The following is a 20,192-nucleotide window of genomic DNA, read 5'->3' on the forward strand; positions in this document are numbered from 1 at the left end:
CGTGAGGAAAAATTTCTTTACTGAAAGAGTGGTTAAACATTGGAACAGGCTGCCCAGGGAAGTGGTTGAGTCACCATCCCTGGAGTATTTAAAAGACGAGTAGATGAGGCGCTTAGGGACATGGTTTAGTGGGCATGGTGGCGTTGGGTTGACGGTTGGACTCGATGATCTTAGAGGTCTTTTCCAACCTTAATGATTCTATGATTCTATGTTGTATTACAAGAAAAATTAAATGCACAAGGTTAAACTCATCTGTCTCTGGAATGCCGTAACAGGAAGGAGCAGTCAGAAAGTCAAGGTAGGAAACAGTTAATTGTGTATACCGTGGAAATGTTAAGAGACCTTAAGGAGCAGGGCATGGTGGGGGGGAAATTATTTCAACCACGTTATTTCAACCACTTCATTACCATGGGATGTCTTGCTGTCTAGTCACAGAAAAGGAACAGGAGATTACGAAGTGAGAAGTCATTCCCTCTTTGCGCAGAGAAGAGGAGGATGCACAGCCCTGCACTCTGCTGTCACTAGCCACAGGGAAGATGAAATTCTAATGGTGTGTCCAGTTCCACAGTACACAGGGAAGCACTGAGCCAGCCCCAACAGCATACCAAAATACATGAGAAGCTGAAGAAAAGCTTTTATATTACATATAATTCCTAGTAATGCATTTTCCTGTTTTGATCTTTTTCCAGCTTTGTTCCACTATTGCAAATGTACTGTTTAAAGTAGACTAACTCCTTCAGCTTTAAATATTGGCTAGTGATAAAGCTAATCTGAGTAATCTGGCACACAACAAGGCAGTCAACTCCTGTGGGTGCCAAGATGTTAAAAACATGATATTGTGCAAACCTGAGGGGGCTTGGGTCCTCAGTACACTACCCCTGGGACAGTGAAAGAATAAAGTATTCCACTTCCATTTAGCCATAATGACCAGTTTATAAAACAATCACACAGACCCCAGTGTGAGAGAGAGCCCCCCGGTGACCAGTACTAGCTAGGAAAAGCTCTTTAATGTGCAGGATATACTGGGAAAAAAATGCCTGAACCCTGAGGATACCAACAAAGACTAAAAACCAAATTGTATTAAATTACATTGTGAAAACTGTCCAATAAGCTGTTGTTATCTTGCATTTTCTCTACATTTCTACAGATGATGAAGTGTTTGTTATGTATTTGCCAGCAATCTTCAGAGCAGCAAAACAAGACTCTCCAAAACACTGAAAGTTGACAGCTTTGTCCTACATATAACTGAGAACATGTATGGCTTGTATAATTTTAACTTTGTGAGCAACTAGATTACCTATAACAAAATTGAGGCCTTGCTAAATGCTGTGTTGCATAAACACCAATTATAGAAGCAAATATTAAAGGTGTGAGAGTTTGGAAAAATCTATTTTTGTCTTAAGACATGTATCTTTGCATTATTTAAGGAATAATTTGCCACAGGGAACTGTGAGAAAGCAGCAGCATCCCCACAACGCTGCCCAGGGCTCTGGGGCTCACCTAGCATGTTGGAGGATTCTATCAGGTTGGTATCGAGGTCGGTCCAGTACAGTCGTCTTTTAGCGTAATCAATAGTTAGGCCATTAGCACGTCCCACATTCGGTACCAAAGTAGTCCGCTCAGTGCCATCCATAGCAGCTCTATCAATCTTTGGCTTACCACCCCATTCAGTCCAGTACATAAACCTGATTAAAAGGACAAAAGAAAAAAAAATAATCACATTTATCCAAAAGAGAACTCAAGGGGAGAAACAAAACAAAACCAAAATCCTTAGAAAGGATAAGAGAAAAAGAAAAGCTGTAAATTTGAGCATTTATTAAGCCCCATTACACTAAATGTTTTTTCAAAATACAGGCAAGGAAGTGAGTCAGGTTTCCTCAAAATGCTTCCAACATTGTTTTTTCCACTTGGAGCTGGATTTTCACTAGCGAGTTCGTATGAAAGCACTTCAGTCTTAACTCATCCATGCACATCAGTTAAGAGGCAAAAGGTTGGCAGTTGGGCACCTTTGTTTATACCTGATTATTTAGCAATATATTTTCCATGGCATTTAGCTTCTGTTTCTATTCAATTGTCCATCAAATGAAGGAATACAAAAAGTTAGGTATGCAGGGTACTTTTGTTAATAGGTGCCACTGCTCATCTCCACGCAACTAAGTCAATCAGCCATGTAACAGTGTGTTACATTTCACCTGAGGTTAGAACAACACAAAACTGTATGGCATTTCCACTGGAGCAAAAGTACAAACTATTACATACTGACATGCCAGTTTATGCCTCATTTGGCACTGTACAGTAGAGGGCTGCATATTTGACATTTGGTGTCAAGTAGTTAGTTGCTTCTTCCAAAATGTAAAGCCAATACCATTTTAAAAATGAGTGAGACATAGCTAGCCAATGTTTACACCTTTATCCTTTAATACCTTTAGTGACAAACACCTGTGAAATGTTTTTAATTTCAACCAACCACACGTTGGGAAAGATTGCTTCAGAAACTGATGATCAAGGGGGAGCTATTCTTTAGACACCAGGAATACTTTCAAATTTTTCTTAAAAATTTTGCAAGTATTTTGTGCAGAAATTTTGCAAGTTGTGCACCGCATGGACCTAGATGTTAAGAGTTGCCCCCATGGTAACAGTGCCGTGAAAACTTCCATTTAAAGTATAACAACATAGCTCAGCTATGAGACAAAAGGAAAAACAGGCATTTGGGCTCAAAACTAAAGTAATTTTTTTTTCTGGTCTGTGGTGAAGAGACAAAGCATTGGATTATAATATTCCTTGGAAAAAGCTATTCCCAGTGTAAAACTAGAATCATCCGTAGCAACCTTTTGTTACAACTGAGTAACTGGATCTAACAATCTGGTCTTGGATGCCCTCTGATGTACTTGTCCAGGCAACCCCTGGCACGTCAGGGCTGAACCCTATCTATCTGTCCCACTGGGGGCAGTGCAGAACTCCTTTCGACTAAGCACTGCAACAGTTGCCACCACCTTGCTGAAACGAAGCAGGAGGAATGTGTTTGAGTGGTGCCAAATTCTCTGCATTGCTGTAACTCTTGCAGTGTCACTGGAAACTGTGATAATTTCATAACACTTGAAAAATGAAGTTCCCTCATTTGTAAAATAAGAATAATCAAATGTTGGTATAGCCTCAAAAAGGTTTTGCAGTAATTAAGTTAATGTCAAATGAGCATTTCATCGTAGAAGAGCTATTTCAGAAGCTAAACAGTTTTGCCTTGCCTTGCCCCACTCCTTCCTCCCTCCCACCGCTTATTGCCCTACTTTTGCTATTACATTTGAATTCAGCTGAGAAGTTTCTTCTCTGGAAATCTTTCATTTTGGGGATAGGCAGGTATAATTGTTTCCACTCTTTCTCAGTCCTTGCTTCCCTTGTCCCTACCAACTAAAAAGGCTCCCTTATCTGAAGAAACAAACACCTTCCTTATTCTCAGACAATAAGCTTCACTCCCCCACTCTCAAGTTAAATCATTTAATACCTTTATTGGACCCTAACTTGTGATAAAAAGGATCCTCATTTTTAAAAGAACAAATATTTTCTTTTCAATGCAATCGTCCTTGTCTAATTAATGAATTCCATAAACCTAAAACTACTTTGATTCTGTGGTTAATTAAAAAACTAAATATAAATCCCTTTTTAATGAGCTGCTCTGATTTTTTTTGTAGTATTCTTAATGATTATTCAGGACATTAACAGCGTATTCCTCCAGCCCTCATACTCTAGATTACCAGGTTGTATTCCCCAGCTCAGTTCCCTCAGGATTTATATGCAGTGCCTAACTAACATGCCCTAGAGGAAGCATTATGATGTTGTTTTTCACCATTCACAAACATAAAATTAAATCAGCAAGTTACCCCTCAGCAGGGTCCAATGCCAATGCCCGGGGACTGTCGAGATCTTTCCACACCAGCACTTGGCGATGCTGTCCATCCAGCTTTGACACTTCTATACGATTTGTTCCAGTATCAGCCCAATACAAGTTCTTCCCCAGCCAATCTACGGCCATGCCTTCTGGGTAATCCAAGCCAAACTCCACAACGTGTTCCAGTGCGCTGCCATTCATAAAAGCTCTGCTGATGGTCTGCAGGGATACAAAGATACACAAGCAAATTAGAAATTTTACCAGTCTGTCATTGGGCTGGTTGTTTTCTTTGTTGCATTTTAAACACTTTCAGATTTTAGGCATCTCATAGGAAAGAGGATCTTACAATATGCTACTTATTTGCAAGGCGAACAATGCTGCTATTCAGAAGTAATGATTTACTATACTCTATGAATGTATTCTGTGTCAATTACAATAGCGTTTCACTGGGCAAATAAATGGGATAACTAGTCTGGTTCAATTAAGCAGTCTACATGCCAAAGTGACCTTAATAACTCAGTGCCAACTTCAAGGGGGAAATATTTTGGCTCTCCCAGGACTATACAAAAGCATCGATGTTATAGCACAGAACAATATTTAAAGCGGCCTAATGAAAAAGTTCAGGACAGAACAGCAAATAGAAGAAAGCAACCTAATGGCTGATTAGCTCACTAGTGCAAGTACTTCAGTACTGATGGTTTAATTTAATTTCACTAAGCATAATTTCTTCTTGGTCTTTTATTCAAAAGACTTCTTTTAACTCTTGCCATCATGGACCAGCCTGTGATAGCAGATACAGCCAGAATTATATTTTAATAATGTATTAGAGTTTAGGCATTCCCTGATTTACTGTGACCACTTATAAGCTCGAAAGTAAAGGAATAACGTTAAGATGGTACAAAATACTTTTTGGCAAACATGGGCTTCCTTTCTGTGTCCTTAATACTCCCCTCCGCACACACTCATATTCGTAACCCATCAGAAGTTAACATAAAGATTGATTTTTTGTTTACTTCCCAGTGTGGATGCTACCTGCTAATTATGCCAGCTTGTGACAGTACACAGCAGAGAAGTTTGCATCTCAGTCTTCATCTGTATCACCCTTAAAAATTGATCAGATCATTGCTTTCTTTTTATTTCAAACACAGCTCTAATGAATACCATACCTAAAGAGTTCAGCCAAGTCACCTCTCTCAAACTCACTTAAACTCTGTGTTTTTAACTTTTATGATTTTTCAGTTGCAAAGGTCCATGAGTTATTGTTGGCACAGGTCTCAACCCAATTGCAGAAAACTTTCTTTTATTAAAAACTAATTTTTGGTGCTCACAATTCTGACTACATCTACAACCCATGAAAAAAAAAGGGAATAACTAGACTCACTGGTAACAGAGATAACAGACAGACAATACACAGATTTCTGTCATTCCATTAACCACCACATTTAAACACGAACCCTCAACCTTTTCTGATTCGTCAGTCTAGACCCTAGACCTGTTTCACAAAGCCTGTGATTCATAATATGACTCACATGCAGTAGCTATATAAGTTAATGAATAGGTAAGACCCATTTTCACTTCTTGACCCAAGACAAGGCTTCCCCCCATTAAACATATCTGGCAAAACATCTGTGATCCCCAAAACCTCCTGCCATACGGCATTCTTCTCAGCTTTCTGCCAAAAAACTTTATTTTTGCAAACTTATCCTTTATGTGAAAAAGTATACATTAGATTTAAATGATTTATAGGAGAGAATGCTGCTAGTATAACAAAAATGTATGCCATTCTTAGTTAGAACAAACTCTTTTACCTATCCCTTGAATCTCGTAAATCACATTTGTCAATCCACTCTTAAGTATCTCAATAACCTTGTAACAACTTAATAGCCAATATGGAAAAAATGGAAGTATCTTCCATCTCTACCTTCAGTGAAATGTCAGTCCAGTAAATCCGATTGTCTGTCACATCAAAATCCAGAGCAGAAGCTTCCTTGACTCCGGTGAGTGGAATAGCAACGTTGTTGTTGTTCGTTTCTAAAGAGATTCGTCTGATATCTGCTCTCCGAGAAAACAGCAGGAAAGCTTCTGGGACGATGCAGGTCTTCATATCATTGATGAGCTCTAAGCCTATGGGGCAAGCGCAGCGAAGGCCTTGTGGTCTGTACAGACAAAGATGGCTGCAGCCGCCGTTATCGTCTGCACAAGGGTTTGTACCTAAGCATGCAACAAAAGCAAAAGCAATCATTGCAAACTGACTTCAGTTGGAAGACGAAGCCAGTCCTCACATGCATCAATGACACTATGAGTCCTTTAAGAAATACATGTAGTTTTTCAGCTTTTATTCTCTGAATGAATTAATTTTTGTTCATTTCCTGTAATCCTTTAGACAGATATTACTCTACTTGGCTAGAAAGCCAGTGCTTGTTTTCCTGACCCCATGAAACAAACCCAGCATTAGCGAAAGGGATCTGGACTCCAACAGCTACTGATGTTCCCGATTCACAGCACAAGCAGTGAATGGACAGTAAATATGTCAGTAAGCAAGCGTATGTTCTGCTGCCTTTTACAGTGCACTGGTCCAGTTACGTATCCCAATTGTGTTCCTAGGTGTCCTGGTTTTGGCAGGGATAGAGTTAATTTCCTTCCTAGTAGCTGGTACAGTGCTGTGTTTTGGATTTAGGAGGAGAACAATGTTGATAACACACCAATGTTTTAGTTGTTGCTAGGTAGTGTTTACACTAGTCAAGGACTTTTCAGCTTCCCATGCTCTACCAACTGAGAAGGCTGGAGGTGCACGGGGGGCTGGGAGGGGGCACAGCCAGGACAGCTGACCCAAACTGGCCAAAGGGATATTCCATACCCTGTGACGTCATGCTCAGTATATAAAGCTGGGGGAAGAAGAAGGAATGGGGGGACGTTTGGAGTGATGGCGTTTGTCTTCCCAAGTAACCGTTACGCGTGATGGAGCCCTGCTTTCCTGGAGATGGCTGAACACCTGCCTGCTGATGGGAAGTAGTGAATGAATTCCTTGTTTTGCTTTGCTTGCATGCGTGGCTTTTGCTTTACCTATTAAACTGTCTTTATCTCAACCCATGAGTTTTTCTCACTTTTACCCTTCTGATTCTCTCCCCCATCCCACCGGGGGGGAGTGAGCGAGCGGCTGCATGGTGCTCAGTTGCCGACTGAGATTAAACCATGACACTAGGGATGAAAAATTTGCAGATTTATTTTCACATCTATTCAATGGCCCCATCTCTCCAGGATGCTAGTAAAGCAGCTCTTTGCAATACTAACTTGTGTACCTGCACATGCTGGAAATCCACCTACTAGGCGAGGCCCAGCATTACCAAGCTCAATTAGCCAAACAGTTGGAAAGAGAACTGCATTTAAAACACACACACCTTACTTAGGGCATCTTGTTAACGTGGTAGCAGCGATGCAAAGATACAGCTCAACTACGTTTGACTAATTCCCTGGAGTGCAATCCAGACATGGCAGCAAGAAGCTGCAAACCCTATCCACACAGCAGGATATTCAAGGAATGAGTTTTGTGATGCTACAGTTACACTGTTACCAGTGTTTGGTTAGGCAACCCTAGCCATTTTAAAGCTAGATGCTGCATTTTTCCACCGCAGACACTACAGGGCAGAAAGTACTTCTAGTTATTTTTAAAGATGATGAAAACCATTTAAGTATTTTGCAGTATTAACGTGAAAAGCACTGAACAGACTAAAACTAGCTTATTCTTAGCTTTTGCATACCGGGAGCACATGTTCAGATTGCAAGATGAAAAGCTGCTACAGCTGCAGTTTCATAAACAGCTGGGCTAATCTAATAGCTGGCTGTGACAAAGAGAAGTTCTCATTTTCCATGATCCTTCTTCTCCCCTTACTGGATCCAGGGTTGTTCAGAGCTATAGGCTGCTCCAGTTCCCTAAGCACCTCCATTTTGGGGGGTGCCTGGTTGTTTTCCAGCTGATACTCTTCCAAGTTAGAGAACTGAAGCATCTCAGAAAAGACTTACCCCATCCCATCAAATTGCAGCCTGCAGTTATCATAAAACTGGGTTCTGCCAGTTCTAAAAATCTGACCTGATACAAAGCAATACCTGCAGAACAGCACTGCTGAAATTTTCTATTTCATTTTACTTGCCTGATTAGCAGTCTCACTCACCAATTATCTGGTGGACGTTTGTAGCTTTCAGGCCCATTAGATCAGGCAGTTGATCTATGATTATCTCTCGTTCTGCTGTGCGTTTATGCACACGTTCAATACTGCGTCTTTGCCAGTCTGTCCAATAAACATAGTCTCCCAACAGCGTGAATCCAAAGATATGAGGCAGCTTGTCCTCCACCAGAACTCTTCTCCCAGTTCCATCAGCGTTCATGACCTATGGATACACACAAACACAAACTTATTATGTATACAGAATAATTCTGTCACTATTTATCAGAGATTAATTAACCAGCTGCTCCACACTTAAACATTAAATTAAAAAATAATCTCCTAGCCATTAAAATGCTATCAACGTTATGCAGCAGTCTAATAAAACAAGACTGTATTTCAACAGGTACTTATTCTAAAAACCACAGAGGATCCCTTATATAAGGCTATTCTCATAAGCAGATCATAATGCAAAATTATGACACAACATTCCTTATATTTGCTTTATGAACTAATATTATGTGTGTCTGTTGGAGGTTGCCTCCCTCTCTCTCATTTCTGACTTATGTCTCTTAGTTTTAAATGGAAGACACTGTTTTACATGAATGCAGACAAGCTTACAATGTCAAGGAGTCTTGGCTCAGCATCTTGTAGTCCAAAGTCCCTCCCAAGCCAGCTTTGCCCAGGTTACAGATAGCAGTAAGAGGAGGCCTCACATAAATTCTGGGAGGCAAGTCAGTCAAGAAGATCTACAGAATATGTTTATATTCCCAAGTCTGAATAAAGAACCAGTTTTACATTCTTCAAAATTAAGTTCAGTATTTTTTGTACTAGAAGGAACAGTAATAGTCTGTAAATAATTGCATGCCTTTGATCAAGACACTTGAATTTACTGTGTCATTTTTCTCTACTGCTAAAAAGAAGTAATACCTAACTTCCTCAAAGAGGCACTGAAAGTATTAATTAAACATATGTATGCATGTTCAAATGATCAAGTACCTTATGAATGCCAAGTATTATTATGAAAACTACCATAGTGACAGGAGTGAAGAGTCTTCTGTATTTTGAGAGAAGCTTAAAAATGATTCAGCACTGCAATTTTATAGAAAAGCTCCTTCTGAAATATTTCTGCTTGTTTCAAGTTTACAGTATGTATACTACCCTTCCAAAAAAAGAAAAAACCGCAATCTTAATGTAAAAACCTCCCAAAACAATGTGATTCACAAAATTCAAGGTAGCATACTCATCATTGAAACATTAAATTATCTTTCCCACTACCCAAAGATGTTCCAAGTTAAGGACTGCAAAAAGGGTCACTTACTAAATCACTGTTTTCAATCTCTCTCACTTGCCTTGGTGGAATTAAGATAGCCATAGACAAGTCTGTATTATTTCCCACTCTTCCCATGGCTCCAGCCCAAAGACTTGTGCAATGACAACCTTCAGGATCAATTGGTTTAATAACTCTGGCTAGATGGATGATGTTTTGTGGTCAGAAGAATTTGAGAAATAAGAAGGTTAGTTTGGAGCAACTCCTACCTTCTGCCCACCCAAGCACAGATGGGGAGGAAGGAAAGGAATAGAGAAACAGAACTGAAACCCATACCTTTCTCAGCATACAGTATAATGTGCGCGTTAATAAAATATTTTTAAGTTCACTAAAAAAGTGGAAGAAAATGCTATAATCTTCACAATAATTCAATTTCTCCTTAAAACTATTCCCTGTCATAAAATTCCTGACACTACTGCACTTAGTATGTTAGAATGGGAATTGAATCTTTATGTGCACATTTCCTACAGAAAAATGAAAGTGGCTCTGCATACTTGCTGGTTTGTAGGAATAAGCTCCATACTTACTTTTTTAAAAAAAGCTCATACTCTATGGAATTGGCTTACCAAAAAAATCTTCGGTCTAGTAGTCTACGGCATGCTTCTACACATGCACTAATGCACATGCATGACAAAAATAAGATGAGCGTCACTTGAAATGGTTTTTTCCTGTGTTCTCACTAAGATCCTTTAGAAAGACAAGCGCAGTACTTGCAGCTTCACTTTGTATTATGGTGCATTTACCTTCCTAAAGCTGTAACTATTGTCCTTTACACTGATAACCAAGTCCAAACATAGCTTTTCCTATCACAGATTGTTTAGCTGGGCTCAGAGCCCAGCATAATTGCCTAATTTCTGGACTTCCTTTTGAAAACAAGTTCTGCTATTCCATCTATTCTACTTCAGAAAATTTCAGCATCTGCTGGCTCTCTCAATTCCTAGCAGCATGCCTCCTACACTGTTTTGACAAATGAGGTTGCTAAACAACAGACTAATGGTTAACTTTGGAACCAGGGACACAGATTTAACATTCGTAAGACAAACTGTGAGTTATAGTCCTTAAGCCCACCATCCCTTCAAGAAACCATCACCACCACCAAGCAAAACTGGTCATCCCCTTTTGCCTACCACCCCTTTTCTAACCATAACACAGTCATCTTGCATTTCTGTGATGACTTGTTTCCCCCTCCCCCTTAAACCACAGAGATGAGCCATTTGCTTGCAACTAATTAATATATGGCAATTAGTGCTTGCTAAACAGAGCAAACAGATATACAGAATGGATGGATGTTGCAAAGTGAATCAACTAAAACCACACAGTAATAACCACTAAAACATCACTATCACAAAGCAGTATCTTTAGATACTACACTTTTTGCCTTGTACTTATAACAGGAAGAAACTTGTATATTCAAGGGGGTGCTTAACTACTGGCAAAGAGAATTAGTTGGAAGGTGTATGGTATGAGGTGAACTTTCTTTAGCAAACTTTAAATGGGGAGCTGCTCAAATAAGCTTCCTCTTACTCCGAAAGTAAGTCAGGAAAAGAGAAGGGAGGACTTCCGTATTAAGTATCTACTTTTAATTAATTTTTGTTTTGTCACATACAGGTTATTTTCAAAGACAGCTTTATGCCATCTAGACAAAAGAGACGTCTATCTGAAAGTACTTACACATACCTGCCACCCTACTCCCACTGCAATCTTACCTGAGCCCATCTGTGCAATGTTACTTAATCTGTCCATTAGCAGCTGGGTACCACCATATGAATAGTTCCACGGCACCACGTTGTCTGCGCTCACTTTAGCTGCATTTTAGGATATTTGAATGGAATTTCATCAATATGCTACAGAACCAAACAGTCTGGTATAAGGCAGAAGGAAAGTGGTAAGGGATATAGGGATGATACATATAATACGCACAAGGAAAAAGAAACAATCACTAATCAACCAATTTTAAAGGATTTCAGCATCATCGTTTCACATACTGAAATTCAGGTGACAACTGAGCCCCAGACAATACTGCTTTATGCATTCATTCCCCTTCTCCAGCCCCAGCTGGATCAGCTCATCACAGTGAAGTCTAGCCCCACAGAATCCCCCATATGAGAAACCCACCTTCTGCTGCTGTGAGGCAGTGTCTCCAGCAGTTTATGCTGCTTTAAGCACAATGTGCTGTGGATTTCACATTCTGAGGCCATTCTGAATACTGCAAACCACAATGAGAATATAGACTACAACAGGAAACGGATGTGGTGCAACCACAAACACTACCTTTACTGAAAGAGCGAGTAGTTCCATGAAAAAAAATAAAACTAAGTACAAAAATTAAATGGCCTCAGAAAAAATACCAGATATCCTGCCTGTAGGATAATGACTTTGCTTATCCTAGAACAATAATGAATGCAAACCTATGGCCTCATGAAAATACAGCTTATTCGAAATAAATGAATTAATGCTGAATTTTTTTTTTTTTTTTTATTTTTTTAATTTTTTTTTTTTTAAACCTATGGATGAAAATACAGCTTATTCGAAATAAATGAATTAATGCTGAATTTTTTTTTTTTTTTAGTTTTTTAATATGTTTTTTAGTATTTTAAGATACTGTACTTAATGGTCAGCAGAGACAACAACAAAAAAACAAACCAACTTTGAAGTATCACTTCTATTTTAAAATTACAGACTGGATTGCACAGTGATATATTCTAAGGGTCTTTCTTGCTGTCAGATACCCTGGATTCAATTTGCTCTTGAATACCAGTAATAACTGTGATAAATAGGCTAATGCAGTGAATTTACCTTTCTGATAATCTGGGATTTGAATGTACAGTAGTTTACATTTGTAATTTGATTGGTTTAAGTCTAGAGCTCAATCATTATACCCACCCGATTTGTGAAAATAACGTTCAGCTCTGGTCAGAGCTCATGCAGTAGCCCTGGCAAACCTATGCAGGGCCCCAAACAGGACTAGCAGTCTGCTCAGGTCTAGCAGACCAAAGCCAGTGGCAATAGAGTCCAGGCAGATGCACACTAGCTCATATCCACAGCACTGAAGAGATGATTGTGATAGAAACTGTTTGACCCTATCGGGCCATGCTTAAGATTAATATCAAACATAAGAGCCCAGTTCTACAAGGTGCTAGACAGCCTCAGTACTGACAACTTCCAGAGGAGAAGACAGCACATAGGCACTGGAAAGAACACACTTTCCAATGCAAATCTGGGAGACTGTCAGACAAAGCTGATACAATTTACTCATAATTAACCTAGTGCCATAAGCAGGGTGATAGTGTGCAAACCATTACCTTTCATCTTAACTCATGAGCACAGTTTAATTTTGGATGTAGAACCATGGAGTCATAGACCAGCCCAGGTTGGAAGGGACCTCAAAAGATCATCTGGTCCAACCTTCTGTGAGAAAGGAAGCCTAGATGAGATTATCCAGCACCCTGTCCAGTCGCATCTTGAAAATGTGCAGTGATGGGGACTCCACCACATCCCTTGGAAGGTTATTCCAGTGAATGATTGCTCTCACTGTAAAATATTTCTTTCTTACATTGAGATGAAACCTCTCCCAGTGCAACTTGTACCCATTGCCCCTGTCCTCTCCATGTGGCTCCTTCTGAAGGGAGACCCTCCATCCTCCTTGTAGCTGCCCTTTAAGTACTGGGAAACTGTGATGAGGTCCCCCCTGAGCCTTCTCTTCTCCAGGAAGAAAAGACCTAAATCCTTCAGTCTTTCCTCATAGGGCAGGTTCTCCAGCCCTTTGATCATCTTCATGGCCCTCCTTTGGGCCCTCTCTTGGGCCTGTCTGCATCTTTTTTGAATTGTTGGGACCAGAGCTGTACACAGCACTCTAGGTGCGGCCTGACAAGTGCTGAGTAGAGTGGGATGATCATGTCTCTATTTCTGCTAGCAACACCCCTGTGGATGCAGCCCAGGATCTGATTTACCTTTGTTGCTGCAGCAGCACACTGGACTCGCGTTCAGCTTGTTGTCCACCAGGACCCCCAGGTACCTTTCAGCAAGGCTGCTCCCCAGCCACAGATTCTAGCCTGTGCTGGGCTCTTGGGTTATGTCATCCTGTGTGTAGGACCTTGCACTTGTCTTTGTTAAACTTCACATAGTTCTTGCTAGCCCACTCTTCCAGCCTGTCCAGGTCTCTCTGGAAGATGCCTCACCCTTCTGACAAATTCACCTGACCACCCTGTTTAGTGTCATCAGCAAACTTGGTGAGGGTGATTTCAATCCCATCATCCAGATCATTTATGAAGATATTGAACAGCGTGGGGCCCAGTATCGATCCCTGGGGGATCCCACTTGTGACAGGCTGCCAGCCTGAGTAAAAACCACTGATCACCACCCTCTGAGTGCAGCCTGTGAGCCAATTCCCTACCTATCTCGCTGACCACCCACCCAGTCTGTATCTTGCCAGCTTGTCTAGGAGGAGGCTGTGGGAAACAGTGTCAAATGCTTTGCTGAAGTCCAGGTAAACAACATCCACTGCTCTCCCCATGTCAACAGAAAATGTTGTTTTGTTGTAGAAGGTGATGAGGTTGGTCAGGCGTGATTTGCCCTTGGTAAATCCGTGTTAGCTTTTCCCAATCACCTGCTTCATTTGGCTTGTAATAGTTTCTAGGAGGACTCGTTCCATTACTTTCCCAGGGACTGAAGAAAGACTAATGGGCCTGTAGTTTCCTGGGTCCTCTTTTGTGCCTCCTCTTTTGGCTGTAGTTATAAATAATCAAGGAGCACATAAGTATCACGCATGCTAAGCTCTCTCTCAGGATGACTGAAACAGAGGATGTCAATATTCGAAAATTTATAAACAACAGCTACTAACTCTGTATCTTCAAAAAAATTAAAGATTACTTACAAGAATGGAATAGGCCTCTGTGATGGACTGAAAGCCCCCAGCTAGTCTACAAGATGTTGCCAGAACTTTATTTATTTCAAATACACACATACCAGTAAAACAAAAACCAAAAAACCCCAAACAACTTCATCTGGTAAAATCCATAAACTGCTCTAATTTCAGATACAAACATCTCATAATAAAAGATTAAGAATAACTTGAACATAAGCCCTGATTTTAAAAACTGACAGCCGGTTTTTGGACAAACGACAGAGACCTTAGCCGTCTACTAATCTGTGAACTTCAGCACCTTTACCAGTACCAGTTTCCTGATCCTCAGAGAGGACAGGAGACTCCACTTAACACACGGGACCTCAATTGCCCTGCTCAAGTACTACTGCCACCACTGCACCAGCTTTACAAAATTTCTAGCAGGAAATTTCACAGCTGGAAACCCTCTCTCCCCACTGACTCAAAGGAAAGATGCAATTGTAGCATTTATCTTCCTTCTGAAAGGATAAGGAATAAGAGAGAGTTCTGACTTGGTGGCAATGCTTTGCATGTCACGTGTCCCACAAATGCAGAACACACTAGCTTGTTGTTTCCTTGGTACATGTAGAAATATACTCTCAGATATATAGTTATGGTTTACTTTACAGCATGAAAAAAAACCCCAGCCATTTGGCACAGAAATATCACAGAAAAAAAGGTAAACTCTTCCTGAGCAGACCTTAAACTCTTGAGTCATTCTAATGATAAGCTGGGTTTCTTGCAATAGTTTGAAAGACAGCGGAAAAACATCAGAAAACATTACCACCTTCATAATTTCAACATGGATCATGTTAATGCACTCTAGGAATATATACAACTAGAAAACAATGAGGTGAAAAAGTGAATTTCTCATGAGTTGGATCATTAACACTGATCTGCATAAGATGACTGCAAAGAAGTATTACTGTAAGACAGCTGTTAAATACTGAATTCAATACATATATCCCAGATATTTCAACATACCATGGAAAAAGATCTTGAATGAGACCTGCATTATACCTCAAATAGTTTAGGAATAGTCAAGGTTTAGGCTTAGTTACTTCAGCCCTGATTATCCAATGATAAATACTTACATGTGCTGTTTGATGCAACACATATTGACTCAGTTCATGACACTGCTAATCAAGGATATGACTGTTCACCTTCCACCTAAATGTACATGAATCTTACTATATCAGAGGAGTGAAAAACAACAACTCATTAAATTATTTGGTTAAAGAAAAAAAGAAAACTGGGGCAGCATCTCTCAAAAATAACTAAAAGATAGCTAGAATGCCTTCTGCACATTACATTAGCATTTTTTCAGATTGGGTTTGAGAACTATGTATTTTCAGCTTGCTTCTTTAAGCAACATAAACAGAACAGACCAGGATGATTTTACTGTAATGGCTGCAGTAATATTATACAATTAACACATGTATCTACTATAAAATAGCAGCTCTAAGAAAGGAAAAAAGAGACATCTTGTCTAAATTTCCAGTTTTATTAGTCTTCCCCTCTAAAAAGTCGTGATCAACTATACCCTCTTTGACTGAGCAATCAAAACTTTAAACTCAACTTGAGACAATTATTCATCAGTGTAATTAACTTACTGTTAGCAGTATTTTCCCTCAATTCCAAAATGTTAAGGAATGTTTTAGAAATGAAATAGGAAGCCATCTCTTCACTGCATTGAAATCCTGAGAAATCAGCAGAAGGGATACCTGGAACCCTTTATATTTGCTTCAGAAACCAAATGCCTCCAGCCAACTCTACAATTTCTTACTGTTAATTGTTTTATAATAGCCATTACCAATTTCTAATTTAACAGTTCCCCAGCACCCTCAATTTCCTTTTGAGCTCTAATCATTTTTCCAAAGAATTCAAAATATATTTTTCTTGAGCATGGATAATAGTCCTAATAGGACTGCAGTGAAGATAAATATGTAAAAACAGAATAGAGATTAACTTCATAAATAGCCCTTTCTATCATGCTACAGACACTGTTATAAGCTCATTTCTTTCACAATAGGACAACTTTCCTAGCTTGCTGATCAATCAATGCCAACAACAGAATTGTTTTCTTAGCGATGGAATTTAATTTTAGAAACAAATGGTTGGGTTTTCAATGAAACGGCTCAAGTCAGGTGAAGTGACAAGCAGGCAGGAAAAGGAGTTTATAACCACTGTGACAAGCAAATATGACATCTCCTAGGCAATCTCATGCAATACAAAAAAACCCTGCATTTGTAAAGAACAGGCTAAGACAAAAAATTGAGCTGAAATGATGAACAGGATGAGAAGAGAGGTTTTTCATAGGAAAAAAAGAGGCTCCTCTGAGAAGATTCAGTGGTAAAACAGGTGAATAAAGATGCTCGGCTATGGAAATTAATTTTGGTACATTAATACATAAGGTGGCGTGGCAACAGTCAGAGGGTGTTCTGTTACGTGGGCACAGGCTATAGGGGTACAAAGGAAGCAAATTACTGTGATTTTGCAACTTACCATTTGTCAGCTAAGTCCTATGAGCAACTGCACACACACTTCACAGGAAGCAAAGGAGACTAGCCAAGACCAATGTGAACATTGGTTCACATGTGAACACCTCACAGACCTTTGCAAAGTTACATCATGAATGGTATCAGAAAAAAAAGTTTAGGTTAGGACTATAAAGTCTCAGAGCAAAATAAAAAGCCTGCGTGAGAAAAGCTGAATAATTATTAAGAGGGATCACAAGCTCATGTGAATGCTCCTGAAGAAGCCCAGGTCCAAGATCAGTACAATCTTTTTTGTATGGTAATGCAACTAAGCTTGGGAGAAAAATAAGAAAAAGCCAGAATATTGGAGAATAAGGGATAATAGCAGACTGACAAACAGCATTCAGCTGAATCAGAAATGCAGAAGATAGCTCAGTATCTCTTCACATCACTCCCCAGCTTGTCTTCAAATATTATTTTAAGTATGTCAGACTCAGTGAGGTCAGGTGATTGCTCTAGTTATTTTAGTTTGAGGGATTTTTGTGTTTTCCCTTAGGTAACCAATACTGACTGCCAGTAGAGGCTTGTTACTTTCTAGATGAGACAATAGCGTAAACTAAAATGCAATATCCTAACTCCGATGGGAAAAATCTTGGAAGCATGTACGACACATTAGTGGGATCCAAAGGTTGTACTTCAAGCAGCTCCATGCTAGGCCGTTGGGAGCCATGAGGTTTATAGAGCTATCATTAGCAAAACAGGACTGTTCATCTGTAAGCAAAGCTTGTAAGAAACATCTCTGAATTTCCAACATGGAAAGTCTCAGTTAAGCTGCACAGATGTAAGCAACACTTTTACTATTAACAATAATGTGCAAAAAGGTTGTAGAAGCCAGCTCAAATGTGTCTTGAGTGTGGGCATCTGCCTCTGACATGGCCACTCCAGGCTCTCTTTAGACCTAACAGAAAAGAATAGGTGCTTTTAGAGTAGACCTCATCCAATCTATTCTAAACATTTACTTTAGGGTAAAGCAAGCCACATCACAGAAGTGCTGATTTCTGACATTTTCTATAAAGGCAACGTAAGGCAACTTACTGAGCTGAAGATCTCTACATCTCATTAGATGAAAACCACCCACAGATTTCAGGGAGAAATGCAGATCTATGACACAAGAACCATTTTAAAACTGAATGTCCAAGTCTTCTGTAATATCACATAATTTTTAGGGCAGTAATTTAACTTCTTAGAAAAATACCATGCTTGGTACCCAGATCACAGAGTCAGGTTAGTCTTGGACAAGAGTTCTGGCCGTATCTACCCAAAACCTTCCCTCGATATCCTCTTTCTGTTGCGAGGTGCTGGGAATCTCCTCCCTGTTCCATTACGGATGATAGCCTGTTGACAGCAGATCCCTCAGGACTTCTCTGAGAACTCATCAGCCCAAGTGGTTTGTAATGGGTGTCTCAGTAATCGAACTTTTCACATTTCAGTTTTATTTAGATATTCTCAATTTATCAAAGGCAATAAAAAGTTGACTTTTTAATGTTCCTGAATTGAAACCGGAATGGATGTTTTAAATATTTTTCTTCTTTTTTACTTTTATATTAAAACACTTTGAACAGCTGCAAAAGGTACATGCCTAAGTGACAATTCTGTAGTACCATGCTCAAAAGCCAAAGCAAAAAAGGAATTTAACTTTTAATTTTTTTTTTTTTAATAATAACAAGCTTACAATGCTAGGAGGTCCAGTCTCAACATTTGGGGTCCACAGATAAGAGACCACTCCAATTCTTGTACCCAGCTCTTCGACAGTCAGGAGACTTTACTAATACATGGTCTATGGCTGTCATTTGTTTGCTTTGTAATGTAGTTTTCCTATCTTGGTCTGCATCATGAAATTTAATTCTTCCCTAAGTTCATTCAGAAGCTCAAAAGAAACCTCCCAAATGGAAATTATACAAAGTATAAACTAAGGGATTTTTTTTAAAAATAAGCCCTTACTCTACTACTAATTTCAAAAATCCATAATTTTCCTTAATGCAGGCCTAGCAGGCATTAAGAAATAGCTGGAAATTCTCTGACAAAGTAAGCTTTACATTTCTGAAACTGGGATGGAGTAGAGGGATCTGCCCCTACCCTCTGCAGCACATACTTCTTGTTCTTTGCTGAATGAAGTTCCCAAGTGCCACAACTATCCAAACCAGGTGGATAATGAATTGTGGCCAAAATTAAACAGTAAAGCAACTTCAAGTATTTGTTTCAACTACCTTACTTCTCATACCTGCAAAAGCTTAATGGAAGTACACAAAAGCAGCTGTGTTCAACAGCTAGAAATTCAATGGTTTCTGCTTCTCAATTTTCAAACCTCTGCTTCAAACTAAAGGTAGATGAGGTAGAATCAGTAATCAGGCTTACAAGTCATCAGCATTTCACAATACAAAGACTGATGCTATGAGACAAAATTTCTCAGTCGGAAAATAAATGGTGAATGCTTAGAAAACAGAATTTCCTTATTAGGGTGGCGGTAAAATTGAGGGAGTTGTCATCGAAGGAAAATGTAGCCCTGCAATTTCAGGATTAGAATATGAATTAGAGCATTCTCTAGATGCCAAGCTATTAGCTCCTGGGTCAAACACAAAAAGGTCCTCTCTGTTCAAGATTTTTGTGCTCAAAAAAGTCTTAGCAGCATCCGCTTTCTGTTGTCCGACAAGGCTGGGTTCTGAAGACTTGTGTGTACTTATGCTGAAAAACAGCAGGATATAAGACTTTCCATATTAATCATGAGGATTAGAGACAGTAATGCCAGGCACCGCTAATAGATTTGGGAATGCAGAAACACTTCAAGTTAGAGCTGCACTCAAAAATCACTAGATAATGGTTGGATCTGTATAGGAGGCAGAGTCCTTTCTTTAAAATCACCACTAGTAGGTGTAAGTGGGTGTCATCTCTGAGAATGGAGAATAGGAAGGAAGATGAATAAAGAAAAATGAAGCAAAGACTAAAAAATTGTGAGAAATCAGCCATAACATCATTATTTCCTCTTAACATACACATCCACACATGCACACAGCCATTTATAATTGCTTTATCAATATGAGCTTTGCTGACCATTTTAAATCCAACCTATGCCTTAAAACAGGTAGTGTACGTGCTCAGAAGACAAATATTCACTTGAGCAGGAAAACGTAAGACCAATTCAACAGAGCAGATCATACATTTTTAACCTCATAGCACGGCAGGAAAATGCTTTAAACCTGTAGCAAGTCAATGAGAAATCTTCCCTACTGGTAAGCACAATAGCAGCCATCCATTTCAATAGAAGTTTATCAGCAGTGAAACCTGACCGAGATAAATGACGAAGCTGTTGAGCCACAGCCTGCTTCTGCCTGCTGCAGGCTGCCAGATAAAATGGGAACAAAAGCTCCCTGCTGTACCCCCTACCAGTCTCCATTAACCCCTG

General features: G+C 39.6%; 1 protein-coding gene across 1 annotated transcript in view; it reads right to left on the reverse strand.

Annotated features, from left to right (window-relative positions):
• The window catches only part of LRP6 (LDL receptor related protein 6), a 113,260-nt gene that overhangs the window by 25,502 nt on the left and 67,566 nt on the right, over positions 1 to 20,192 (reverse strand). The window contains exons 7-10 of the mRNA XM_009283542.2: positions 8,053 to 8,269; positions 5,805 to 6,094; positions 3,876 to 4,102; positions 1,501 to 1,685 (exon numbers count right to left, since the gene is read on the reverse strand). Coding sequence (XP_009281817.1) covers positions 1,501 to 1,685; positions 3,876 to 4,102; positions 5,805 to 6,094; positions 8,053 to 8,269 — 919 coding nt within the window. The remainder of the gene's footprint in view (positions 1 to 1,500; positions 1,686 to 3,875; positions 4,103 to 5,804; positions 6,095 to 8,052; positions 8,270 to 20,192) is intronic.

The sequence above is a fragment of the Aptenodytes forsteri genome, unplaced genomic scaffold (assembly GCF_000699145.1).
Source record: "Aptenodytes forsteri isolate BGI_AS27 unplaced genomic scaffold, ASM69914v1 Scaffold486, whole genome shotgun sequence".
Lineage (NCBI taxonomy): Eukaryota > Metazoa > Chordata > Aves > Sphenisciformes > Spheniscidae > Aptenodytes > Aptenodytes forsteri.